Source organism: Pteropus medius, unplaced genomic scaffold (genome assembly GCF_902729225.1).
Source record: "Pteropus medius unplaced genomic scaffold, Ma_sr-lr_union100, whole genome shotgun sequence".
NCBI classification, from domain to species: domain Eukaryota; kingdom Metazoa; phylum Chordata; class Mammalia; order Chiroptera; family Pteropodidae; genus Pteropus; species Pteropus medius.
In genome coordinates, this window is record NW_024349797.1 from 14,951,370 (window position 1) to 14,979,179 (window position 27,810).

Genomic DNA, 27,810 nt, shown 5'->3' on the forward strand with positions numbered 1-27,810 from the left:
AGACCAGTCCCCACTGCCAGCCACTGAATCTGATAATCACGCAGGACTCTTCCCGCCATCCTTTTATTTTTAATATCCTGCTGGCTACGCACGAAAAACAGTAAAAGGCAAAGGACTGAGTCCCCGGATAGATAACATTTTCAAAACACGCGGCCGCCCAAGGAAAATTAAAAGGCAGAATGGTTCTTGGGCTAACAGGTGGCCACTCACTGACACGAATGGTGGAGAATACTTCCTACGATTCTAGCTTCCCCCTGGTGCTGGCTTCACTGGACCCTCTACCGAAACAAGCCGCTTCCATCTCCTGCTTCCACGCTGACTCAGGACCCACCACACCACAGTGCCTGGCAGCTGGGGAAGCCCATCGGCCCAGCCACAGCCTGTCCCCGGTGCTGGCGTGGGGAGCTCTGTGTTCAGCTGCCCCTGCCAGTCACACACCTGCTCCTGCTCATGTCTTGTTCATGCCTTTATCTCATCTGTCCAATTACACTGAAGGCTGAACCACATCCCCCGAGATAATGAAAATACACACCACTTCTTTTAGGGGGAGGCTGGGGAGAAGGTCAGGGAAGTACATTTTCAGGTGGGTGCTTGCCCCCACAGGCTTGGTTTCCAGGGAAACCACCTTCTCTGAGGATGCTGCCTCAGTCTGCGCAGACAGCCCTTCTGGGACTTGCTGGCTTTTAACTTCTCAAGTGGTGGCAGCTTGTTTTTCTGCCATGTCACTGACAGAAGCAGAGAATCTTTCCCCATAAAGATCAACCATTTGAAGCAGGGTGACATTTGCCAGAATACATTTTCTGGGCCTGTAAATCAAATTCTGAGCCTAAACCACTTGACAGCTCTTAAAAATAGTCTGAATCCATATTAGGGAAGAAGAAGAGGCAAAAGAAGCCTTGATTGAGGTGATTTAAAAAAAAATTTTTTTTTTACCCCCATTTTATTTTAGCTTGCTGATGGCTACCTTTCCAAACAGATTCAATTTGTCTGTGGCGTCTGGAGCCTAAACTTAGCAAAATCACTAATGAGTGATGCATTCTTTAAACTTTTCACTGGTGGGGACAGCCTGCCTCCCCGTTACCACAGGAGTAGAGGTCCACGGCTAAGGCCCACAAAGCCACACACCTACCTCCTGGATATGGGCCACGATCCCAGCTTGGGTCTCAATGTCCAGCTGTTTGATTCTTTCAATAAACTCCTCTTTCTTCTCACACTGCACAGAGTTACATGTGTTAATGGAAGCATTTTGCAAGCCAAAGCAACGGTTTCCAAATGAACCCAACCGCCCACCCGATCCCCAGCTTTCTCCTTTATAACCAAGAAAGTGTCCTCTCTCGTCTTCCCTACCAGCCCGCACACTTAGGTTTCTCTAGAAGCTGCTCAGACCACCTATATGAGAATCTGTTGGGCGCTTATTTTTAAAAAGCTCATCCCAGCTTGAAAATACTGGGGGTGAAACACAGAAATCTGCAGGTAGAACGAGCTATCCAGATGATTCTCAAATGAGATCAAGAACACCTGGGTTAGGCCAGGGGGTGGCAAACTTCCTCTGTAAAGGGATAGTTTGTATAAAAAAAAAAAAAAAAAATCTTAGACTTTGCAGGCCACTTGGTCTCAGCTCTGCCACTGTGGTGTGAAAGCAGCCAGAGATATGTAAAGAAATGAGTGTGGCTGTGTTCCCATAAAACTTATTTACAAAAGCAGGAGGCAGGGCAAAGTTAGCCACAGGCTGGATTTGTTGACCTTGCTCTAGATCTTTATACCGGAGACAATTTGCTAGCGCCAGTCTGGGTCCCCACCTGCTTCTTGCCTGAGGTGCCCTGTACTAGAAATGGCAGTAAGGTGGAGTCACTTCTCCCTCAGGAACCCGCGGACCTTCTGTCATGTTGCACTGAAAGCAGCTTCACTTCTACCTCATCTTCTCAGGGGCTTTTATCCCCACAACCAAACACAGATGGCTGAGAGTAAACCCCTCTACCTCTGCCCAGGTCCCACCTGCACCAGCCCAGCACCAGCAGCAGCACCTTCTTAATTTCCTCCCATGCCTCCCTAAATCAAAAGAGCAACATATTTAATTCAGCTCAACTGTTTATAAAATCTCCCACCAGTGATACCAGTTTGCTGTAGGGGAAAAAAATTAGATAAGATAAAAAAAAAAATCATCTCTCTACCCAGTGATCTCCACTTACATGTACATGCTCCATCTGCTTTCTCCATATGGGTTTATTTATTTACTAAACCCAATGAAAATTCTACATAACTATTTGTGGCCCCTTTCCATTCAAATGCATCATAATTATCTTTCCATGGTGATTAACGAACTGCAACATCAGCATCTCTCTTTAGTGTGTGTGAGAAGCCAAACCCGACAGGAGAGAATCGCCCCCCACAGCACGCACTGAGTTGAGTCTAAAATAAGGCTGCAAATTTTGCTTTTCCATCATGCAGCACTTCAAGCGTCCCAGGAGGAATGGCATAATGAACCCCCACACTCATCATCCAGCCCAGTTTATCCACGTCGTCTACTCCCCCTCCCTCCTCATCCCCTTCTTTGCTTTTCAGTTTCAGGGTCTGGCTGGAGAATCTCAAAGCGAACCCCAGACAACACATGCACATCGTTCTGATGGCCCCATACTTACTTCGTACAAAGACCAAAAACTTATTCAACCAACTCTCTTCCAGAGGTTCAATCTTTCAACGCTTTAAACGATGCTACACAGACATCTCAGTGGCCAGTTCTTTATGCATAACCTTATTTACTTCTTTAGGATAAACTCATCTTTTGAACTTTCCCTACTGCCATACTGCCCAGCAGAAAGGCCTTACCACTTTACTCTCGCGATCAGTGTATGAGAAGGCCCATTCCCCATATCCAGACCAGCACTGTCTGATGGCTCGTTCTCAGCTCTGCCCATCGGATACGCCAAAAAATCATATTTCATCATTTTACACTGTCTCTTTGATTACGCTTGAGGCTAAATGCATCTTTATCTGTTTATGAGACTCAACCACTTCAACAAACAGAATAAGAGGGCTCTGGATCTGGCTTGGTCACCAGCAGCAGTGTGACCTCAACAAGCTATATACTCTGTCCTCCAGCCTCAGTTTCCACATCTCTGAAATGGAGACAGCGGGCCTGGGTGATGTGCAGGTGGCTTTCACGTAAAAACTATTCTATGGTTTGCGGCCTTTTCCCTTATATTCTGTTCCATTTGGGGGAGAAAGGACATGCCAGAAGTAGCATCGCCTTCTTGAAAGGCTTACCAACACCCACTCACACTATGCTAAAATGGCCCGAAGTATCACCAACAACCCCTGGAATAGAAAACAAAAACAAAAACAAAAACAAATTCATGTCCCAAGAACTAATGCTGTGGTTCATTTGGGGTCCTTGGGTACAAGGCATGTACGGAGCAACATACGACGTCATCCTAATACTTCTCGATTGAGAAGTAGCTAAAAACGGCATTTCCTGAGACGATGACATCATGGTCAAGTCTCAGAACTGGAGGCTGGAGCTCATGCAACCTAAACTGCACCGTCCTGGTCACCTCCCAGCCTGAAGGTGGACGGGGGTGCGGGCTGGAACATAGGCCCCTGCAGGTCATTCAGATTCTGTGCTCTTAAGAATAAGGTTTGGTCTTGCAGATCAATCTACTAAGGTCAAACCCTTCTCTTTGCTAACAAGTGTAGAACTTCAGTGTTTGAAATGGAAAAATTCTCAAAGACGTTTTTTTTTCCCCCACTCAGGCCTTTTATTTGGTCCAAGAGGCTCTAACCCATAGACATCAGTAAATATCTCACCATCCTGATTCACTCTTCTATTGATGCTGAACTGATGATCACTCACCATTTTAGTTTTGATAAAAAGAAAAGGAAATGCCTGCCTAAGTATTAAAAACTTCCAATCAGTCTCCCCAAAATCTCTCCCTGGCCACAGTGCTCACACCCACCCCAAATGACAGTCATCACCTCTGTCCCCTAAGTCAATCCCCAGATGAGTGGCACGTGCCCCTAGTCAAAAGGTACAGACCCCTTCGGCCGTCACCGGCTCCTCTCCCTACAGCGAGTCGCCTCTCAGAGGCCATGTAAATGGTGCTGTAACCAGCAGAGAGCGGACGCATAGGGAGAAAGTGTTTGAAGGGCCTCAGGTCAGCCCAAACAGAAGGCAAAATTCATACAGAAAATCTTTATGTACTCTGTTCACAGCAAAAGCCCCAAAGGGCCTAATTATATCATACTTTCGAACAATTTAAAGAGCTCTGATGATCCATTTTCCCAGCCCACAGTAGATGAAAACAGCAAATTAGAAGTAGGAACAAGCACTAGACAGACCCACTGCTAATACTAAGAGTAGAAGCTGGTTGTCTGACAGCATGGAAGAGACCAGAAACCCTGCACACACAGACGCAGGCTCAAAACAACAGTCCGAGGCTATTCAGTGAAAGAGAAAAGGGTTCTGCTCCCTCAGCACCCTGCAGTTACACACAGTGACGACTGTGAATCATTCGTTCGTTCATTCATTCATTCATTCATTCACACCCACGAGACATCAAGAAAAATCTAACTCTGATCCAGAGCACTGTTAGGAAAGTTTGGAATTTCTGTTTGCTATGTTTTGTAACAAAAAGGAAGGGGTTTAAAGGGAGAGAACTAATTTTAGGAAAATTCCCATGGAAAAAATTCAAAATAAACTTTTAGGTGACAAACAAGGTACTAGGAAATTCACCTCCGTCCTCATTCAAGTGAAGCAGTGCTATGCTTGTCCTCACCGGGCTAAGTGAATAAAAACATGTTTGTCACAAATGCATCCTGTGTGAACACTCAACACAATATATATAGAATGCACTGAGTTGTACATTTGAAACCTATAGGATTTTATTAACCAATGTCACCCCAATAAATTTAATTAAAGTCAAAATAAATCTCTAAAAAACAGCAAAAAATCCCACATCTTGTGATTTTTACTCCTACACAGATTCTATGAAACAGAGAGAGAGAGAGGGAGAGAGGGAGGGAGGGGCAGAGGCAGAAATTCTTTCATTTCTCATGGGAGGCTAATGCCCAATTCCTCTCAGGATTTCAGTAGTAAGAACTACTGCTATTTTCGTAAATCTACCAGATTGTGGGTTTTGAACAGTTTCAAAACATACCAGAAGACTCTCTCCTGGGTTCCCGCCAGCAAGACTGGCTCCGAGACAGTTAAGCAGGCAAAGAAGAAACGAACCTACAGACCCTTCCTAAGCACTTACTCGTCTGGGTGCTGAGAACATCACCATAATCAACTCAGTCCTCTGAGCTGAGACCAAGAAAACCGGCGATTTAAAAAAGCTGATAAATGCTAAGGGAACCAGGAAGGAGGACATCTAGTTTGCACTGAGCATCAGGCAAGGCTTCTCTTACAAAAACAAAAAGCAAGCTCTGAGCTGAGACCCAAGGATGAGGAGGAAAGATTTAGGAGGCAGGTGGAGAGGAGCTTTCCAGGCACAGGTGACAGCATGTGCAAAGGCCCAGAGGCAAGAGAATGTGGCGTTTATCAAAATATAGTGCTTTGTGGTTACGCTTACTAGAGTTGGTTTTCAAAGTGAGAAATGGCGGAAAGGGTATGAAGAAGCGTGGATTTCTGTGCTGAGTGAGTCACAAGAAACCAGTGGGTAGGGGAAGGCCGAGAAATATCAGACACCCTCCGCATCTAGCTGCAACCTCACAACCCCAGGGGAATCCCACGAAGGCCTGAGCTAACGGCTGAGTCTTAAGAAAAACCATACTTCGTTTACTACCTGCTTCCTGGAGTCGTGACACAGAGAAACTCACCCCAGTCTTTCTCAGCAGAAATGGAATGCAGACATGCCTATCTAATCGACACACACAGCTACAGATGTTCGTAGCACTCGGCTCCCAAAACAGGAGGGCAAATATCTGATCTAACCGTGTGGTAAGAGTGGACATGGACGTACAAATGGACTTGGACAATTAAACGACACCGGCCTCTTAAATGTGCAGGTTGTATGAGATCAGGGTTGGACATTTCCCTGACTTTCTAATCTCGTGTCCATCACGACTTTCTTACTGAGCCTGGAACGAGGCTCTCAGAACTCTCCAGCCGCTGCCAACCACGCGAAACAAGACCTATGTCCACGCCTCCTGGTACACAATCTCTATGCCCTTTTTGGCTGTAAGATGTAGCCGTTTGAATGTTCACACTCCACAGTCTCTGGACACAGTAAATCTTGTCACCGATAAATGATCGCTTAGGTATGAAGGTGGGGATTTAGGTAAAGGAAGGCCAACAGCCCTTTCGAGAGGAAGTTCCTACCACCCCAGCTGCACACACTGTGCCCTGCTGAGGTCAGAAGGCACAGCGATGCACCTGCAGAGATGGCCGTCAGAACAAAGCAGAGACTCTGGCTCCTCTCAGCTCTCCACAATCACAGAGGCCCAGGATCTGCAAATCACCGGCCAGGCTCAGGGTTTTAGCCACATGACCTGGAAGGACTGACTCATCTGAGTTAACCAGACTGACCCGACCCAGCAGCTAATTCTGCCCGCTCCGCGTGCCCTTCGCTCCTACAGCCCACCACCGCACTTACACAGAGTGTGCCCCAGTGGACAAACTCTCCCAAACGAGAACGGGCTCTGACGGGCTGAGTCGCACAACTAAGATCTGGTCCCAGGTCTGTCACCACCTGATCTCTCCTAACACTGCCACCTGCTCCCCATGGAGACTGTTATTACTTGCTCACATTTCCTTCCAGAGCAAGGCTCTACCTTGTCTAGCTTCTGAGCCCAGGGCCACGGTGCAGGTGTTTAACCAGCGTCTGCTGACTGAGTGAGTGATATGAACTATTAGCATCAAGTCCCAGGGCAAGAACAAAGAGAACCGTTTGTGGAACAGACAGACAGACAGACAGAGACAGACACACACACACATACACACGTCTTCCAATAACATTGTCTCATTCAACGTCATTTTGTTATAATGGTGATGAGATGCTGTAGGAACCTAACTTTTGTTTTTACCAATTGGCCTATGGTAAAACTGGTTTTGTTATACACAGTTTTGCTCAAAGTCACAGAACCTATACACAACGTTAAGTGAGAATTTACTACATATGTTTTCTTCTTAATAATCCTATACTCCGCTCTCCTCTGCCTCATGTGCTTGAATCAGTGGCTTACCGTACTCTCCCTGGTTTCTTCATTAAAAAACCAATCATTTCATAAGGGGTCGTCTCATTGATTTGAAAATAGCGCTGCACTGGACATGACCCTATGTCCCAATATGCACCCACACGTGCTCAGCTGTGTGTGCCCTCCCGGGGGCTCTGCTTGCACCAAGAACAGCTGTTTATCAGTCAGGGTCACTTGGGTTCATGGGCACTGCCAAGGAGCAGTGTGGATGGTGAATTCCTCGTGGGTGGGTACATGGGGACTCTCCATGTGTCCTGGTCCATGGGTTATGAGGCAGGCACCTCTTTATGCCACCTCACAGCCTGGAGAGCAGGCCCTGTGAAACCGGCACCTAGATGTCTTACACCAAAGACGTCACACATGTGGCCCCCGACAGGCATTAACACAACCGGGCACTCCCCCATTCGTTTAGTATTCAGCAAACGTTTATCGAATGCGGACTCTGGCAGGCGCTGAGTCACATGTCCGTGCGAAATGGTGCCCAGGCCTCCTGAGTGCACCCAGGCAGCAGCTCCCTTATCCCAGCATCTTCCTATCACCTGCACCACGTCTGCCCCCACCCCCAGCACCACCATGCGTGGGCGACGAGAAGCCTCCGCCCATGTGACAGAAGGCATCTCCTGCGTATGCAGAACAAATTGAAACAGACACATCAGGAACCCCAGACAGCGTCACCACCCAAAATGACTTCCCACCCCACCGGCCTGCCCAGGCTGCATTAGCTGAGAGCAAATTCACCTCCTAGCACCGAACAGCTGAGGACCAGAAAGAGAGAACCAACCACAAGAACTCAGCTCGCGACCCAGAGTCTACACTGGTTGCAGGCAAAGTGCTGGTACAGGCAGGAGAGGATCTGAGAAAGGGTCCCTCCCAACCACCAGGCAGAAAACTCAAAGCCCAAATATTACTGGGGAACACAAAGACCTTTGACAAATAACATCTCGTCCCTCCTCCTCGGACAGCCAGAGAGAACAGTCCTGCCGGAAGCCATGGTGTGGTTACCGCAGCCCAGAGCGCATTCTCGCTGTGTACAGGCCATCGCTAAGACGTTTACCAAACAAAAACAAAGTCTGGTATCTAGGCAGACCCATGGGCTGCCCGCGAGGCTGGCATTTGGCGGTGTTGTCACGCTCACCCGGGCCTGGTCCAGTTAACCAAGCTTTTCACGTTCCTCGAAAAGCAAAGTGCTGCTTTCAGCTCGAGTGCCCAGCAACGCCCAGCATTCGAGATGGACTGAAAAACTAATTTCTGAACCCAGCAGCAGCACAGAGGCGGCGGCCCCAGGCCACGCCATCGGTGCTTTTCTGAGCCTGCTCCCTCCAGGACGAAATGTTACCAGGCTCTAACACCTGTGAGATTAGTTTTTCTTACTTTTCCCTTCCTCGCTGAAAAGAAATTAGGTTTCTGCAAATGCAAAAACAAACAAACAAACAATACATATATATCTATATACAGATTAGAGAATTAAAGAGCAGTGAAAAAAGCTAAGGCTGAGAAAAAGACCGCAGGAACGTTCACGCTCCCTGCCGCAGACCCTCGGGGCACCACGTCACAGGCAAGCAGGGCGCCGGGGAGGGCAGAACTGCAGGAAGACAGCCTTTTTGCTTTTTGAAAGAACACTCTCAGTGGCAAGAAGGTTGTTCCTAATAAAAGATTCTGAGCTGCTGTCCCCCGTTGCCACGGGGGACGTGAGCAAGCCCCTCACACTCCGGCCTCACAGGTCCCCCGTCAGTCCTCAAAGGGCAGAGCTGTGCGGCGTGGACGGTGAGAGCACCTCAAGGACGCCCTTGACAGGAGAGCAGGTAAACACTGAGAGGGTTAAACATTAAAGTCCAAGGAGTGGCAGGAGTTCCGTGCACCCCCAGCCTCTGAAACCTGAACTTGGGCTGTGACAGAAGACTGCCTCCCCGTGCCTGCAGCCCACTGCTCCCCCGGGACTCCCAGCATGTTTCCACTCGTCTGATCTCCTCCCACCTGGGACGTCTTCCCTCTGCGGCCCTGTTCTTCAGTGCCTTGTCACATACCACCTCCTCCGGGAAGTCTTCCTAAAGTGCCCAGACAGAACTCGTTACCCGCTGTGCACACTCTGTGCAACGGGCTCATACCACTTTTTACCCGGGAAGAAACGCAGTTCTGGACGCTGTCTCCCCTCCGCTCCTTGTCCCAGTGTAGAGTGGGCGCTTCTGGAGCAGAGATGGCCTACTCATTTCTGGGGCCCATGAACCCAGTGTGGGGGCATTTGACAACGAAAGCTGGAGGAGAGGGTTGCGCTGAGCTCCTCTGCGAGCCGCTGGCCAGGGCAGCCTATTCAGAGAAGGGCGGGCACAGGGCCTTCTGGTCTCCCACTGGGAGGGTCGGAAACTGGCCCTCTGGTTTCCGCAGACAGAACAGTGGCCTGCGCTGAGCTGTGAAAGGAGCACACTCACAGCCTCTAGGGGCACGGAAGGCTGCGACAACTCAAGGTGCCTTCTCTGTCGCTGAAAGCCCTTTCTGTAACTGCCGTAAGAGGGAGAAAACAGGGCTAAGGGCCCGACTGCTGAACGGCAACAAATGGAACCTCCAGCCTCTTCTTGGAGGTTCCAGCTGTGCTCAGGCAGGACCCTGCAGCCTCCAGGACGCAGGAATCTTGCCTGACATTTCGAATGCAAGAAACAGCAGGCAGAACAACGGCAGTGACCTGTCCTACAGCTTGGGATCAGCGGCTTACAGTGCTCCTATGTAACTGTCCACACAATTTATGATAAATACATCTCTTATGTTCGGGACTACCACGCTGAGTGCCTCTGAATGAGTCCGCTCCCTTCTCTGGGCTGGGTTTCTGCACCTCTGTGACTCCCTCCCTTCCGTTCTAAACAGCTTAGGTGGGATCTGCAATTTACACGTCTGAAAATCACTACTGCACTTGCATACAAACCTTGGAAGGAAAACAGTGCTCTCTTCCAGCATGGCTGTTCCATGATTCACGGCAGAAATCTGCCGGCTTCCTGTCAGACAAATCTAGTCTTTTGTGTGTATGTGGCACGGGGACAGGCCTGGCTGCTGAGAAACCAGGGATGGAACGGGCCAGGGAACTGATCTAGTTCTAGTGCAACAGCTCCCCTCACTTTACAGATCAAGCAGATATCGTGAGCTCTTGCTTTTCATACCACTTCTTGTAGAATATACTCTGACAAACCATGTAAATGTTTAACAGACGCACGGCTGGCAAGATGGTGGGATGAGGATCGTTTTCTCCAGGATCGGGGAGCCACACACACGGTCTGGAGCAGAGACAGACTCTCGTTTGACCCTAACCACTGACCCCTGACCTGCGTATCTGTGACAGCACAAGGTTAACACTGGTGAGGAAGACCAGCCTGAGGGAGTAGGGGGGTGGGGAGGAGAAAAAGGCAAAGGTGTACTCACGGAGCACCTACTGTGTGCCGGACACTGATCTGGACACTTAGAAGATACTGTCAATGAAAAGGAAGCCCCAAAGATGCTTGCCCTTGTGAGAGATTACATTCTAGAGGGAGAAATAAGCAATGCGATAGACACGAAAATAAGTCGATGGTAAAGTATGTGAGAGGTGATAAACACTATGATGAACAGGCGGGCAGGGCTGGAGCCTGGGAGTCCCGAGGGAGACGCTATAGCTTAAACAGGAGGTCAGGCGGAGCGGCGCTGAGAAGGTGGCAGGTGAGCAAAGACCTGAAGGAGCTGTTCTTGGAGTATGGAGGGAAAAGCATTCCAGGCAGAGGGAACAGCCAGCACACGGGCCCTGGTGCTGGGAGGGTGAGGGCAGAGAAGAGGCATAATCTGACTCTGTAAAGACTACCATGGCTGCTGTGTTGAAGCCAGAATGGAGGGAGCAAAGGCAGAGCAGGCAGACAGAAGACCCCTGGGGCCCATGGGCGGGCAAGGATGGTGATGGTGATGGCTGGAGCCAGGTGGAAGTGGGCAGGACGAGAGAAGCGCTCAGATGGGACCTGCCTGCAGGAATGGGCGTGGGGTAAGAGAAAGGGACACGACTGGGCCACAGAGAAACGAGACGAGGGACAGTCTGGGAGTCTGGACCAGCTGCCAAGGACAAGGCTTTTCTGCAAAGTGCCATCACAGGCAAGTGAGGGAGAGGTTCAGAGCAGGGTCCTGCAGGACCCCAGGCTGGGCTCCAAGAAGTAGGGTATCCAGTAACGAGGCATCGGACAGATGCCTCCCCAGGGACGGGTATCCAGCTGGAGACGCGGCTGAACCGCGCTCGGCCGGAGAGGAAATTCAGACAGCTGATTCGAGGTACAAAACAGGAAATAAGAGAGTGAGGATTTAGGGCCAAGAGGAGAGATTTTAAAAGCAATTTAAGGTATACGCAGGGCTTTCTGATATGCACTGTGCTTTTCTTCCAGCCACTCAGGGCTGGAAGAAAGAGAACATTCTTTTGTCCGATGGCTGCAGGGGGGTAAGACGTAAAGAAAAATCTCATCATCGTACAAGTCTGACGGCTCCTTGCTTAGATCAGAGGAAGGGAAGCAAATGCTTGGCATCTCGGGATCTTCCCGCATCAATGAGTGGAGTGGGGTGCGGGGGAGTGAGGGGGCAGAATGGATGCGCTGCTTGGGGTCTGTCCTGCCCCCGGCACCTGACTCCACTGCGCTGCATTTGCCAAAAACGAAAAATAACCCAAAACTGTGAAATGTTATAAATAACAGCACACTGTCAACAGGAGCTGAGAAGAGCACAGGCAAGTTCCTGAAATGTGTGTGGAAGAACCAGGGAAAGAGCAGCCCCACCCCGACGCCCCCAGGCCACCACACAGAAAGAAGCCAACTTTGTTCTTTATTTATAAAAAAAAATCCAAATGCTTCACACATCTATTTTTAAAATTTAAAACAGACAACACCATTCCATAAATACGTCCCTCCGCCTTTGGCACTCGGGTCTGGCGTCATCTTGCTGGTGGATATGCCAACCTCCTCTGCTCCGGGAGCCCCCAGGACACCAGCGTGTGTGCCCAGCTCGCACGCCCCTGGCCAGACATCACCTGGCTGTGTGCCCAGCAGCCTCCCCCCCCCCCGTCGGCACAGCCTGCCTGGGGGCCGTGTGAGCTTGCTGCATGAGCGAGGTTTCGTCCTTATCTTTCCGAACGCTCAGCTTCTCATCTCTCCAACTGCTGGGGCCACAACCCCTCTGATCGCTGTGTATTGATTCTATATCATGCTGGGTACCAAGGGACACAATTAACCTGTCATAGCTTAAAATCGGCTTCCCCATAACATTCTAAAACAGGACTATGGTGAAGGTTGCGCACCTCTGTACATTTAGGAAAAAAAAAAACCACACTAAATCATACACTTAACACGGGTTAAGTTCTATGGCATGTAAATTATACCTCAATAAAGCTTTTTTTTTTTTTAATCGGCATCCACATCTCTTCAGATGTTTCTGTTCAGCGCAGACCCCAGGTGGGGACCCGTGTTCTCTGCACGTGGACAATCTCTACATCCCACGTGGTTCACAAAGAGGCTGGAATGGAGACTCTGCTAAAGTATGTGGAGATGCCTCGTGGATAAGGACTCCCCAGAGGGCAACAGGAAGTGGGGACGCTGACAGGGATGGGGAAGAGGGGGCGTTGGCAGGAAGGTGGCCAAGCTATGCTGTATGACGAGGTGACAGGGCGGCAGGGTGGGGGAGGAGGACATGTTCAATATTAGGTAGAACCATGCCCACTGCCATATCTATAGGTCACAGTGGTGAATATCAGCAATCATTTAGGGCTCAACCTAACGCATGTCCGTGTGTGGTACAAACGGGAACTAGGGGTGGAGGGCCGGCCACGGCAGGTTTCCAGCCAGCTCCTCTGCCTGAGTGAACAAGGCATGCCACTTACACTCTGTGAGCCCCACGTTCTCCTCTGTCATTGGGGATGGCACTGCCACACCCCAGGAGCACATTTCATCTCCACTTTTTAACACGTGAACAGTGTCCGCCACATGGCGGGCTCACCAAGGGCTCAAGCAGCGAGTGTCCCTCTTCCTGCCACTCTGCCTTCCTCTAGTCACCTTATACGACTATCTACAGATCGGATGGAAGGGCAGAACGAAGCCCGAACCACCAGCCCCTCTAGGCACCTCTCCCCTCTCCCCTTCACGTCAGCCCCGCTCCAGTAAGTCAGGCGAGGCAACCCAGTTCTGCTCAGCACAGCAGAGCCCCAGCCTTCCTGAAGTTACTACAGAAATTGCTAGAGTTCCAGCTGTCCCTGGGGCCTGAGGCTGTGGCTCAGAGGGTCTGATTCTGGTTTATTCTACCTGGGGAAACCATGAAATAAAGGAGAGCAGGAAGGTGGGAGGAGGCAAACCGAAGGCCAGTGTGCGGAGTGGGGTAAGGTGTGCAGTGCCCGCAGCCCGCCGTGGGCCTGGGTGGGCTCTGCAAGGTGACGGTGCACAGGCCAGTGTGCTGAGGACTAACCAAAGGCCAAGGAAACCTCTTCCTTTCGGCTCATGCAGAGAAAAGGCGGGCATGGCAGCCAGCTGGGACCCAGCAGGAACACCCCCGCCCCCAGCATGGTGACTGATGCTCAGCCACACCTGGCCCAGGGCCCCCAGAAGCCACTGCGGCTGCTCTCAGGGCTATGGCACTACATGAGAACTGCTCTTCTCTGAGTAGTGGCTTTGGCTGGTCACTCAGTGTACTCTCCCTTCTGTTTCAAGGTGACTTTAGTTACTGTCAGATGGACAAGAGCAAGGATGGCCAGAGTCCAGTGAGGGCAGGACAGGAGATGCCAACAGAGAGAAGCTTCAGTTCCTCCTGTAAAAGCCTGTACGGTGGCGATCCTTCCTACATGCCTTGACCTCTCGCCTGTTCCAGGAGGCCCCAGACCTGCGTTTCCAGAACACTATCAAGTCTCCACCAGAACAAGGGAAGTCCTAGCCAGTGACAAGTCTGTCCCTGGGGCCTGTGATCTTATGTCCAAGAGCCAAGGGTGCAGGCAGACGCACACGAATGTGGAAGGGAGGAAACCCATCGCCCTGACTCACCCAGTGAGTTAACTGACAAATACGAAGTAAGGTCTGACTTTCTGGAAGATGTCCGGGAGCGCGTTTCACTCAGTCTTTCAAAGTCACACTGAGTGGCTGACACTAGAACCCTGGCTGCTCGGGCCTCAGGGTCCAGTGGGAGATGTGAAAAACATTTGTGACCGGGCACCCTGGTGAGACCTACCGTGTGGTGAATACGACCTTACGGGATCTGAGGGGAAGAGAGATGTTAATTCTCTCAGAAGACTCTTACTTTCTTATCAACAAGTGCCCATCCCATGAGAGTGTCGCTGTCTCCTGTTTACTACAGAGGAGAGACCCCGGGGAGATCCCCATACGACTCAGGCCCTAAGCCCAAGGAAGCAGCGGCCTTGCACCTGCACCTGAGGGGTCGCGAGGATTCACTCTTAAGGAAGAAATGTGCTCTTGGCTTAATGCCCCGGGTAACAAACCCACCCTTTAAAATCTCATCCAAATGATCACGTGTTTCCACTGTTGGCTCCAACCTGGCAGCCAGAGCTCTGTGCCCAACAGCTGCCCAGAGCCCATGGCCTCGGCCAAGCACTACGGGGAGCGGCTTTCACTCACCAGACAGCGGGTCTTTGCCAATCATCAGAACATTGGGCAAATTCATTACGATCAGCTGCTGGAGAACTTCCTACAGAAACAAAAAGGACGAGATACCATTAAGAACAGGAAACAAAAATAAAGAGTGATTAAAAAAAACTACAGTTTATCAAGTCACTGGATGACTGTGCAGCCATGACATGGTAACTGTGAAGATACTATATAAGAGGAAGGAACATCTGTGATATAAATAAATGTGAAAAGTCAAAACTAAATGTCTAACCACTATGCTATACTTCCGAAACTAATACAAAATAATACTGTCGACTATAACTGAAAAATAAAAATTTTTAAAAAGTCAAAGCTAATTGTACTACTGCCTTGAAAACCAAATAAAAATTATGTCTGCATGTGAAAAAGACCTCGGAAAAAAGAAGGTCTATTCCATACCGGGACAGCAGGATTAGGTATCAGTTTCTTTTTAAAAGAGTCTTTATTTTGATAGCACGGTGTGCTTGTGCAGCTAAAAAACACAGAATGAAGATTAAAGAGATGCCACTGGGTGTCTGCCACCCGGTGACTCAGACGCTAGCATTCAGCAGGTCCCCGGGACAAGCTGCAAATGAGGGGACTCTTCTCATTTACAGCACTGACGTCCCTGGGACAGGGACAAATCACAGCTAATGAGCACCCAGCAGAGAGGAAGCGCAGGAAATGAGCTGCCTCCCGGCCCTCACGCCCAGGGTCTCTGCAAGAAGGCGCAGGCACCCGCCACCAGCCATGCCCCCGTCCGGGGGTCTTTAACACGCTGTCCTCGGCCATGCCGGCTCACGACCGCCCACCCGCCGCTCCGTTTCCCAGAGCACTTCCAGGGCAGGTCACCTCTCCCATCCGGATGGGCTTGTTTTTCACAAATCAGAAGACGAAAACCTAATTTTACATAAGGTAAGTAAGGGGATAGGTTTCATAAGTCTTCTTGGTCTTATAGAAGTGGTTGCTGCAAAAAGTCTTCACCAACAATGCTCCTCTTACACCTTTTAAAAAATGCTTCCACTGAGACACAACAGTTTTCAGGAGTCACTCTACTGTGTCATGTGAGGAATCTCTGTGCTCAGTATCCAACAAACACCGATGAAGGAAATGCGGACGATTACACAATCGGCTAATCCCACAGGGCCCAGCAGAACACTCCAGAACTACCTCCGCATCATCAGATTAGAATGGTGGCCTGGGCAAGCATGTCAGGAGAGGACATCGCCACCAAAGACTATATGAAATGACTTTACCCTCCATCATTACCCTTCTACAGCTCCAGTCCACACCAGAGACTGGGGGCAGGGGATGCTAAACCGTGAGGTGTACCCCACTCCCAACACGTCAGGCTCCTCTCCAGACTCCGTGTTGGAGAAGTCTTTATTATCTGGGGTCACATGTCACCACATCAAAGATGGCTAATGTTTTCACAAACATGTCTCAGTTGGTAAATACCTGTGTCAGATAGGTCTGAGTTGTGTAACAGTCTCAGCCCTCCATCAACCCTGGGAAAATTCAACATGAAAAAACTGTCTCTCAACTAAATGGCTCACCAAAGGATTCCAGTCCCGCCCTGAGACAAAACATAGCACAGGCGAAAGCCACTTTCCAGCTGCTCGTCCAGCAGAGGGAAGGACTCCCACCAGATGGGCCCTGAGGTGTGGAGCCCCTACTCAGCCTCAATACTCAAGAGTTCTGCCCAATTTCTAGAAGATTCACTTATTATCACCAGCCAACCACCTAGAATCCCTTTTGAGGCCTTGGCTGGTTTCCCTCTGCCACATCCAAGTGAGTGGAGCATACACACATTTATAAAAGAAACACAGCACATGAAATCGCCTTAAAGGTCTCTGCAATAATGCAAAGCAGTGTGCTTATGCTAATGATTATCTAAGCAAAAGACTGCTGGAAACATTGCTAGAAAATATTGCTAGAAAACGCATGAATTCTTCCAAAACAGGGTGTTTAATTTTGTCTAATCAGTACTTTATAATTTTCCCCAAGAAATATGTCACTTGTGCAATTAAGAAGCGATGTCTCACAAAAGACTTTATTTTTCTATTTGCTCCTTTCAAAACACCACGGGTTTCCTAAGATCTAATCCTATGGCCAAAAACACTCCATAGCCATCATTAACTGTTCTTCCTAAAGAACCACCAATCACATTTCCAGCAAAAGTGGGCTCAGAGGTGTGTGTCAAGGGTGGAGCTGTCCAGTGGAAATATAATGCTAGATATACATTTCAAATACCCAGTAGCTACCTTAAAAAAGTAAAAATAAACAGGTGAAAATATTCTAATATACTTTAAGCCAATATACCCAAAACATTATCACCATGTAACCGACATAAACTCATGAATATTTCACATTCTTCTGAATGCATCTTTGAAATCCAGTATACAGTTTAAACTCACAGCACATCTCAATTCAGATGCTAAATTTTCATTGGAAACATTTGGTCTGAAAATGTAGTTCTGCATACTCAAGTTGTTCCAAGCACGCCTAAAAGTTTTCCAATAACTGAATCGAGCATCGGTTTTTAAATTTAAATTAAAAAGTCCTCAGTCACACCAACCATATCCGGGGATCCCAACTGCTACATGCGGCTAGAGGTTCCCCAACACCGGTGACTTAGGGGACTTGGTAGCCACGGATCCCTGAGGCAAATGAACTTGTCCCCTCAGGTGGCAGGGCCTCCATCTAGTGGGGACGTGAGGAGGCTGCTGACGAGTGGACCCTCCCACCTGGCACTCAGAACAGAAAGCCACTGTGGAGGCTGCAGCTGACACTGGCCTGCGAGGCGGGCACCTGGTCACACCCCAGCTGGCTGCACCCAGTGGGACACCCAGAGAGGCCACAGAGTGCAAGCCCAGTGATGTGCTCAAGCAGCCTCCCCAATTTGGGACCTTCTGGTGCCATCCAAGACTTCACAAAGGCCACGGTCACAACCCCAGGCAGGAATGAGGGTGCACACAAGCCTTGATGTAGTCTGTCTTGTCACCCGACCCTCACAGCCTGACGTGGGCAGGAGAGAAGAGTCAGGCTTGAAGTGAGGCCCTCCTGGTGACACGCTCTACCCCACCCTCCACTGAGCATGCAGGGGCAAGGAGAGGGGTGTTAAACCCCATGATCTAGGGTGGGTCCTGTGATCCCTCAAGCTGGCTCTCAGATCCTCGGCCACGACGCTGGGAAAACCCCAGGTCCGCCTATTCATAATGAGACTGCACTAGCTGCATCCTGGAAGGCTGTCACTGGCCACGGCTTTAAACAATCCAAAGAACAAGTCACACAGGTGGGTCTGAAGAGGTGGGTGTGTCTGACTTTCCACGGGCCGGGGGAAGGGCAGGGGCTGGAAGGCACTCTGTAATAATGCACACTGCCCAGGCTGCAAATCTAAATCTGGGATCTTATCAATTCTAATGTCCTTCGGGGATCCCATGATAAAAACGAGGCTCAACACATGCAGGTCAGGGATGGGACAGGCCAAGACACTCCCTAGGAAGCGTCTGTCACCCCAGCTGGTGGGCCCCAGAGGCTGCATCTGTGTTTGCACGCGTGTCAACAAGCCCAGCCAGTCGCCTGCCACTGATCCCCAGCTTCCCGATCCAGGCCCTCTGGGGAGTGTGGTGGCCAGTCTCAAGGCCTGAGGCACTGGCTCTCAGAGGAGGCGAGAAGCTCTAAGAACAGAACCAGGAAGGTGAGGGGAAGGAAAACCCACCTTCCTACTAGAAGAACCCCCTCCTGAGAAGTGTGAACCTACTCAGCAGGAAGCGCAGAGCACGCGGAAGGGAACAGGGACGCGGTTCCAGGCTTCACGGGTCATCGAGCTCTGCTACTGACAGGAAGGGCAATAGACGAGGGAGATGAGCAGACTCCAGAGGCTCCTCCTTACATGCAAAACTCACACTCGATTACAACTATGCGAGTTGGCAACAGGGGGAGACAGCTCAGGTCTTTAAAACAACCCCCTCGACTCACCCCTGAGAACTGTGTGTGTAGCCCAAACTCTAAGCAAACTGCCGACTTCACAGTAAAACTGTCAAGGGCAGAATAGTAAATAGACACCCTAAAGCACTCGAACCAAAACCTCAAAATAGAAAGTATGACAGGGCTGTGTGACAAGGGAGCAGCACATGATACCGGGGAGGGGTCAGGTAACAGAAGACATGCCCACTCATCCTGCTCAGGAAGACAAAAAACACTTAAAGGAACAAAAATGGACACCTAAGTGTACATACAGCATTAATAATGTTTAAAAAAAAAAAAAAAAAAAACCCTCAAAGGAAATAAACCAAATGATAGGACTCTATTGGAAAGATCAGGACAAAAGCCAAGTTTTCCCAACATTTTCTAAAGATTCTGTAATGTGGTTGTAGTTATCTTAAATTATTGTAACCTCTGTGGTACAGCTTCCCACACAAAGAACATATAATCAGCACCTATTCATCAGATATTGAGCTGTGAACATGACGGGTCCACTAAAAATTTTTTTAAAATCCTTTCCTCTGAAACGATTTACAACATATTCAAGATGACAATGATGTGGCTTACTGTTTAAAAAAAGAAAAGCACTTCCCCCCAAATCAAAATGCACTCCACCATCTCCCAACAGGAAATATAAAGCCTGGGCCTGCGGGGAGAGGAGCTGTAGCCAGAGAACCAGGCGGCCTGACCAGGGCTGGGGCCGGGGCTGGCTGGGGGAAGGGGTGGCCTCCCAGGGCACCAGCCCCTTGAAGACGGCAGAGTGCCACCTGCCACCTCAGGCAATGTAGGGGCCTCGTTGCAAGGGCTTAAAATTCTGCCAGGGCCCAGGCTGACCTCTGTACCTGGGCAAACAGAAAGGTCGTCTTCTCCACGGGTGCAAGAAATCCCAGGCCCCGGAAAAGTAGCAGGGTGCAGACACTTGTGCGTGTGCGTGTGTTTGTGTTTGCATGGCAAGGTTATCTTGTTTTTATTCCAAACACTGGGATTGTTGGATTAAGAACAATGATTTCAAGAAGAAATGGAAAGAAATCTTTTTTTCGCCCCACGAATGAAACTGAATTTTATGCCTGGACATTTTGCCAGGAAGGAAAAATGCGACTAAAGGCCAAGGAATGACCCTTCGTGGGGGTCTGAACAGGAGCTGTTAATGCAGAGTAAATGACAGAGAAATCCCAGAAAAGTTAAGACAAACACCCAGCGGAGGCATCCAGGAGGAAGATGATGCTCACGGCTGCCAAGCAGATCACGATGATCCAGACAACAAAATGTGCCTTCCATCCAGCCAAAGAAACACAAAGGACCTATCCGTGTTCTCAAAATCGATACTGAAAATCATAAACATTGTGATGCCAGCTTGGAGTGTGCACCCAGCACTCAACACAGCATACCTTCTGGTCGGGTTCAGATATTCAAAAGACACACGTTGAGCCCAGTGCCATGAGCTGAGAACTCTCAGCCTGGCTGGGAAGGCGGGCAGGTAAACAATCCCAGCACAAAAGGACAGGGCTCAGAGCAGCACAGTGGAGGGAGTACTGCCAAACTGCTCAGACAAGTCTGGGAAGGCTTCTCAGAGGAGGCAGCTTCTAAGCTGGGCTGGGGAGAATGCCTAGGAGTCCAAAAGGTGAAGGAGGGAGCCGAGAAATTTATTAGCTGCTAAGTGAGGCCAGCGCGTCGAGCCTTTGGTTATACTGTACCATACACACTGTTTGCCACGGGGGACTCTCCTCCGCACACATCCCCGGCCCTAATTACCACCAGCTAGGACGTTATGCTCGCTCCAAAGCTCAGCGAAAAGGCCACCTCCCTCACACAGCCACCCTCGAGGCCCTTAATGATTTCCTTTCCCCTCGACTACTCGCTCTTACCTGCCCACTTCTTTGGCACTTTCGCATTTTGCCTTGTCAATCAACTCCTCACTCAGAGACAGCAGAAAGCTGCTAACGGTGACAGCTGACAAAATTAGACTGATCAGAAAAGATTCCTGAAAATTTATACTGAATAAGTTTTTTTAGTTTCTTTTTCTTTTTTGGAAGAGGCGTCTTCTCTCTAACACAATAAAATGAGGGAACCAAGCCCTGAAAGCAAACTGCTTTCTGCCATTATCCCGACGGCAGTTACTTCTGTGAAGTTACTTCCTCCGCCTCCTAAACTAACAGGGCAACATCAGCCACCATGTATGTGCCTGAAGATTCCACTGCCTGTAGGTGTCAACGAAAGGTAAAAGCATCTCAAAGTGAATTCGCAAAGCTGGTTTGAATACGATGCTTTGCAACTGGGAAAACCCAACTGTGATAGTTTTATGAGCAAAGGAACAAAGCAAGGTTAATTTTGCACTGCTAAGCTGCAGAAGTGACTCAGACAGGAAAGGTCTCACACGCAGGCCAGTGTTCCCAGGCTATTCCAGTGTCCTAAACCCCACGGTGACAAAGCCGCCAGAAACTGCACAGCCCTCGCCAAGGTTCTTGCAAGTGGGATGCCTCTGGGATTCCGACAGGCTGAGACACCCACAGGGGACCCCACAGAGAGACGGACAAAGTCAGGGGTACTTTTCCAGGGCTGCCGCACGCAGCCTGGCCTTGGCGAACACACACCCAACTGCAGGGAGAGTCCCGTCTCTCTTCTCCCAACAGTCACGTGAGGTGGTCAGGGCAAGAATTACTAGAATTTTCAATCTGAGGGAACTGTAGCATGATGCTGGTGACGGGGTTTAGGGGCAGAACCCAGAGCAAGGTCAGGGTTGGACGCTCTAGGCTGGTGAGCTGTCCCCTGCACAACGCCGACCTCCCAATGACCCACCCCAGGTACTTTCTACAGTTAATTTGCCTCATACCTTCTATAGGGACCCGTCATAGTTACAGCATGCCGCCCCCTCCAACCAATCATGCCTCCCACGTCACCTTGTCTGAGAGCAACAAGGACTTGACCCCCAAACCAAACACCACAGCCCACTCTCTAGGATGTTCCCACCAGGAACGCGGTTTTCTAGTTTAACTGCCAAGAGGAGACGTAAGCCTGATGATCTACCCTCGGCTGCCTGTCTAGAGCCCGGCCTAGGGGCCGTGTGCCTGGAATTCCATCTGGACACGGGGCTCCGTTTCCGCCGAGCTCCCGCTTGGACCGGAGCAGAGGCCCTGGCAAACGAGTGGGTAATGAAGTGCTTTTATGTTAAGAGGCTGTCACATAAAGCCGCTGATAGATTCAACCCATCTGTTCCACCTCGTCTCAATTAATCCTGGGGTCCCCAGGGCCTGAAACCAGCTCGGATCCACACAGGCCCAGGAACACCGGCTCCCCTAACTAGGCCACACGTCTCAGGACCCAGTGATGTAAGGCCACCAACTCGGGCTGCCCACGGTTACCACATCATCAGAAAATGCCCTCCCCAGAACACTTCATAACAGCCCGTCCTTATGGCTGTGCTCACAGAAACAAACCGAGCCCATTCTTTGTCTGCAAGAAGAAAAAGTATTTCCTCTGAGCTGACCAAGGAGGAGACCTGTGGGAAGGAGCATCTGGAACCTCAAATGCCACCACGTGAGGGCAAAGCTGCTTGCTGTGACCTCAGGCAAGTCACAGTCCCTCTCTGAGCCACATCCTCATCTGTAATGGGACTAGGACCATCTCTAAGATGTGTGGCTCCTTCGGGAGGGGGGACACGGTGCTGGCACAGAGGAGCACAGCATGCCTTTATGGAGTAAATCTCACAGGGCTGCCAACTCTGAAAACAGGCCAGTGCTCGCATGTCCTGGAGGAACCCAGGGGAAACCCAACAGGGACGTGACTGGATGACACTTCAAGTGTCCCCACGAGCACTTGCCACCCTCCCTTTAGGGCTTGTACGACGCCTGGGGTTGCTCTGTGGGTGCGGTCTTCTTATCTGATGCTAGGAAGAGCCTGTTCTAAGTGTCTGGACCAAGGAAGGGGGCACGGGGCGGGGGAGGGGGGAGAGGCTGCCCCGGAAGCTTGGGCAGAGCACGGCTTTTGTGTCCTCTGAGAAGAACTTTTGCCCATAAAAGGTGTTTCAGGGACCATCTTACATGCTGAATTCAGGCCTGGTCACCAGCAGCCAAAGTTGGGAGCTAGGAATGGTGTCAGCAACCACAGGTGCAGGGTCGGGAGGGGACAAGGGCCCAAGACGGACCTACAGACGGATGCACACCGTGCATACAGATCCCAGCCGACAGCAGAGGGTGGTAAGAATCAGCATTTTCCCACCAGAAGAGCAGGGAAACTGCAGCCCAAAGAAAGTCGTGGCGCACAGTATCACATTCAGCTCTAGACACCCAGGTCTCCTGGGACTTCGCCCCAGGCTCTTCCCACCACACCAAGGAGCCTACTTCCACTCAACAGAGTCCTCTGAGGGCCTACTGTGTGCCAGGACCACCCTCCCATGGGGGACCTGGGGGAGGGGGAGGGAGGACTGAGAGGATTAGACCAGAGAGGGGAGGGAGGGCTGGGCCTGTCCTCACACCTCAGTGCCTGGGGTGCCTTAGGGCTACCCTGTCCCCTGTCCCCTCCTCCCTGCTCAAACAGCAGCATCTGTGCTTGGGTTTGATGTAAGGAATTCATTTTATGATGGTGAGGAATCTAACAACTGTGAATCAGCCGTTGTAAAGCCCGCCCATTGTTTGAGCTTCTTGGAAAGTCAACATTTTTGTAGATGGGTAAGCGAGGGAGGGTGCAAGGCCCAAAAGCCAGCACCGCCCACCAGCCAGAGTGCAGCATGCAAGGGTCACAGCAAGCCAGAGGCACTCGTCACACAGGCTAGAAGAGCTACCACCAGGTTTATGGGACCCTGGTCAGGTGGGGGGCTCTGGGCTGATTCCCCAGGCACCTGCTGCCCTGGGCATGGCCACGGAGTTCAGTGGGAGCGGCATGGCCTTCCTGTCTCAGCAGCAGCCGAGAATAACACGGCATCTACGCACCCACTGTGCTCCCCTCTGTTCCACCCTAGCCCTCATCCCACGCCTGCAGGCGCCCATCTCAGGCAGGGATGGGGCAGGCGCCACGCCCTGGCAGGCCACACCTGCTGCCTGACAGAGCTGCACCAGCTCCTCACTCCCAGGGCACACATCAGGAGTGGGAGAACGGCTGGGAGCCTCCAGGTGCAGGTGGCAGCCTGCCGGGGCCTGTGAGGGCAAGGAAAGGCAGGCAGAGAAGCCAGGCACCACATCACCCCACAGTGTGAATGTCACAGGATAAATTGCACCAATGCGCCTGAGTCAGCCAGGCCTCCAAATCCATCTCCCCAGGGCAGGGCGCTGGCGGGCAGCCATTCACTCTCATTCACATCACCATATTTCCTGGGCACCTACTGGGTGGCAGGTGGTGTGCTGGTTAGAGGGGGCAGTGTAAGTAGACAAGACCTCTGTCTTCAAATCTAGAAAATGCAGAGACAGACAAACTCAACGTAAAGGACAGGGAGCAGCGAGGGTGCCCAGGGCGTGTCCTCGTGAAGCCCACAGCCTGGCGACAGACAGACCCACTGGCAAGTCTGGTGCCCTAACAAAGGGGATGTGAGGCATCTGAGCCGAGGGACAGTGAGAACACACGGGAGGGACTAATCCAGAAAGGCTTCCAGGAGGAGGTGGTGCTGCGCTGAAAGGGGAACGCAGAGGAGCAGGTGCGCTCCAGGTGCGTGTGTACATAGTGGGGTCATGATGGTGGCAGGGAGAAGCCGCGGCAACGGAAGCAGCAGCAGGCACTCCCCCACCTCGTGACTCCCAACACAGGCACTGGCGTCACACGCCGCAGTCCCAGGATAAAGGAGAACCAGAACCCCTGCTCAGCGAGCCGGGGGCTGGTGCTCTGTGCTTATCTCCACAGTGGCAGCAGGGGCTCTGGAGTCCCCTAGCCTGGCCCACGGCCTGTTTGTCACTGCTGGGCCTCAGCTTCAACCCCTGTGTTCGGTCTCCGGGTGGCTGGCATCACACCTAACCTGCAGGAGACCAAGCACAGTGCCTGGCATGGGGCCCCCAGTGGGTGCTGTTCCAGACACACTTGGGGAGGATTCACACGCCTGACTCCTGCTTCAAGGGTCCCAGCTTAGAACAGCTCTGCGCGCACAAATGCAGGAGGCCTGCGGTGACGGGAACGTGAGACCCGTAAAGGCCACAGGTACTTGGGTGTGGGGGTTCACCCCGGACTCCTCTGGAAAGGAGAAACCCTCCCCGCCCCGGGCTCACCCCACAGCCCTCCCCTTCTTTATCGCTCAGGGCTCAGGACCAGGCAGGAAGCCCTGGCCATCCTCTCCTCACTCTGTCTTTTCCCTTTTGGCCTCAAGAGAAAAAGCCTGCACTGCGTGAGAAGGGCTGGCAGGGTGCTGGGCTGATTCTAAGGGCAAGTCTAGGCCCCGGGGGAGTGTGCACGGCTGACGAGTGATGCCTGCCTGGGGCGGAGCCACAGAATCTGGGCCTCAGAGAATGGGGAAGGCTTAGGAAAAGTGGGTCAAGTTCTGTGTGAACTTGGAGGGAACTGCGAATTCTCCACAGCAGATTAGTGAGTGAGAGTAGACGGCATGACCGCCTCCTCCCCGCAGCCCGCCCCTGCAAAAAGCTGCAGATGAAACACGGTATTGGCAAACAAATCTCATGAGCCGGTCACTTCTTTACTCCATGGGAGTTTGCAACAAATGATCTGACTCCCTCTAAAGAGAAAGAAAGTCTGGAGGGTTCTTCTAGCACCAGGAGTTTATTCTATAGCAGGAAACGGGGAGGGCAACTCGAGACAGTTAAAAACTGAGGAGAAGGAAGGTTAAGAAACGACAAACAAGTTTGTAATGACTAACATCTCAGCAGGAAGTGAAAATCTCAACAGATGGTATGACTTCAAGACAGTTGCCCACGCAGGGGGCTGGGCAGGGGCTGGTGGTGACCCCCAACCCCAACACCTGATGTAATCCTCTGCACCCTCCAACACTCCTCCCCAATGCCTTCCCCTACCCAAGCCCCTTGGTTGGAAATGATCACTTCCTCCTCTGTACCCCCCAAGCCCTGTCACGGTGTACCCAGAATTCAAAGCGACTGGGAACCTCAGAGTCTTACGGGCAGGTGCTGTGGAATGCTCACCTCTGAACGCTCCCTGCCACCCCACCCCCAGGCTTTTGCATGTGTGCCCACAGCAGATGCTCACCAACTGCTGGCTAAACTCAACCAAGTGACCACAGTGGGGAATGGCGAGAACATTCGCCTCAGGACCTCAGACAGGCCACTGAACACACCCTCCCCATTCCAGAGTACAAAGAACACTTTCTCTTGAACTACAACAAATCAGAGTGCCTAATAAGCTGGAAGCTGGCCAGACACTTTATTATCTCATTTAATGTTAACCAGCAAGTGGTACCCCTGGCCCACCAGCAATTTGCCAAAGCAAGATCCATTTGATCAAGAACTGTTTTTGATTGCTGGGGATATTATAGTAAATGAGAGAGATAAAAGGGTATATAAAGATGACATATGTATGTGTCAGGAAATACTTAGTGCTAAGAAAAATAAAGCAGGGTAGGATGATCAAAAGTGATAGAAAACGAAGCTAATATAGACAAGAAGTCAAAGGGGGCCTTCTGATGAAATGAACGGCAGGTGATAAATATGAGTGGAGAGAGGGTGTGAACCATACAGATGGGGAATCAGAGAGTCCCAGCATGCACAATGCCGGTGGTGGCCCAGCCTAACCTCTGAGAACATTTCCAGCGCTCCGAAGTGCTTACAGTGGGCTCCTGTGATCAGACATCCCATTCTGAGGCCTTGGGAGGCACAAGTTCTTCCAAGAGTAACTCACCACGATGCCAGAGGTCATAGAGGGTTCAAACCTGGGCACCAGCACAGGTGCTTAACAGTGGCCATCTGGAGCCCCCTGTTGAGAAGAATTCTAAAGCCAGGTCTCGGCTCAGAGGCAGAGTGCGCCATGATCGATTAGTGCTGTTTGGCTGGGCCAGGAATTAAGACCCAGTGGCACTTCCTTGTGTGACCTGACGGGATAAGCCCCGTAACATGTCTGTGGCATAAACTGCTGAGGGCGTGTGGGGAGGGGACGGGTGAGTCTCCGTCCCTAGTCATAAAGCAGTGGACCGAGCCTCCTCTACTAAACCAGCTTCGCTTTTTTCAAGTCTCCTCGCCTAGCTGCAGTCTCCTGAGGGTGGGGACCTGGTTATCTCCCTCCCCACTGCTGCCCAGAGCCTGGCACGGGGAGGGGCTCATGCACCTGTCCAATGAGCCCATGAAGGGCCACAAGTCTCAGGGCTGGTACGTGTGTTCACTGCATCAACAACTGAACATGGATCCCAAAGGACCGAGGAAGAAACAAGGCTCCCAATTAGACTGAGGGGGCCCCTACTATGTGAGGCCTGGGATGAGAACAACAAAAAAACCCTTTTTAAAATTAAAAAAAAAAAAGGTCTTCAGATTTGGGTAAGGTGTGAGGACCGCCAGAATCAAAGAACATTTGGGAAGAGGGAGAAAAATTAAGGCACACAGACCCGCCCCAGCCCCTGGTGGGGAGACAGGCCAACTGCTGGGCTCCCCAGGGCCAGCTGGGAGCCTGCGCTTGAGGCAGATAAAGGCTCTCTCACCAGGTGCTCCTGAGCCCAAACTGAGCGGGATGACAGTCGGCACCCACCCCGCCACCTAGGCAAGAGGACCCTTTCAGCCTGAGCCAAAAGGAGATTAGGGAAGATTTGATGATGCACATTAACTGTGTGCCTACCATGTGAGGCCCTGTGAGGCATGCTGTGTGCTGGAAGACAGTCTCACTGGTCCGACACTTCCCACTGTGCACACATCTTCTTGTGTTCAGTGGGGCAGGTGCTGGAACTGAGCCCGTTTTCCATAGGAATGAACTGAAATGCACATGGTGAGGACATGCCTCGGGTCACATGGCTAGTGATGACCTAGCTGGGGATGGAATCCAGATCTTCCAACTCTGGGAGTTTACACTGTGAATGGCGAGAAGAGGCGGGAACACTCAGTGACCCTGCAGCGGCCAGGAAAGGCTTTCACTGGTCACTCAGGCTGGTGTCCCAGAAGAG

At 51.0% G+C, this 27,810-nt stretch overlaps 1 protein-coding gene across 1 annotated transcript in view; it reads right to left on the minus strand.

The window, feature by feature from the left end:
- The window catches only part of CCDC88C (coiled-coil and HOOK domain protein 88C), a 113,898-nt gene that overhangs the window by 52,544 nt on the left and 33,544 nt on the right, over positions 1 to 27,810 (minus strand). Inside the window, exons 4-6 of the mRNA XM_039884030.1 lie at positions 14,786 to 14,859; positions 2,002 to 2,049; positions 1,130 to 1,223 (exon numbers count right to left, since the gene is read on the minus strand). Of these exons, the coding sequence (XP_039739964.1) occupies positions 1,130 to 1,223; positions 2,002 to 2,049; positions 14,786 to 14,859 (216 nt within the window). The remainder of the gene's footprint in view (positions 1 to 1,129; positions 1,224 to 2,001; positions 2,050 to 14,785; positions 14,860 to 27,810) is intronic.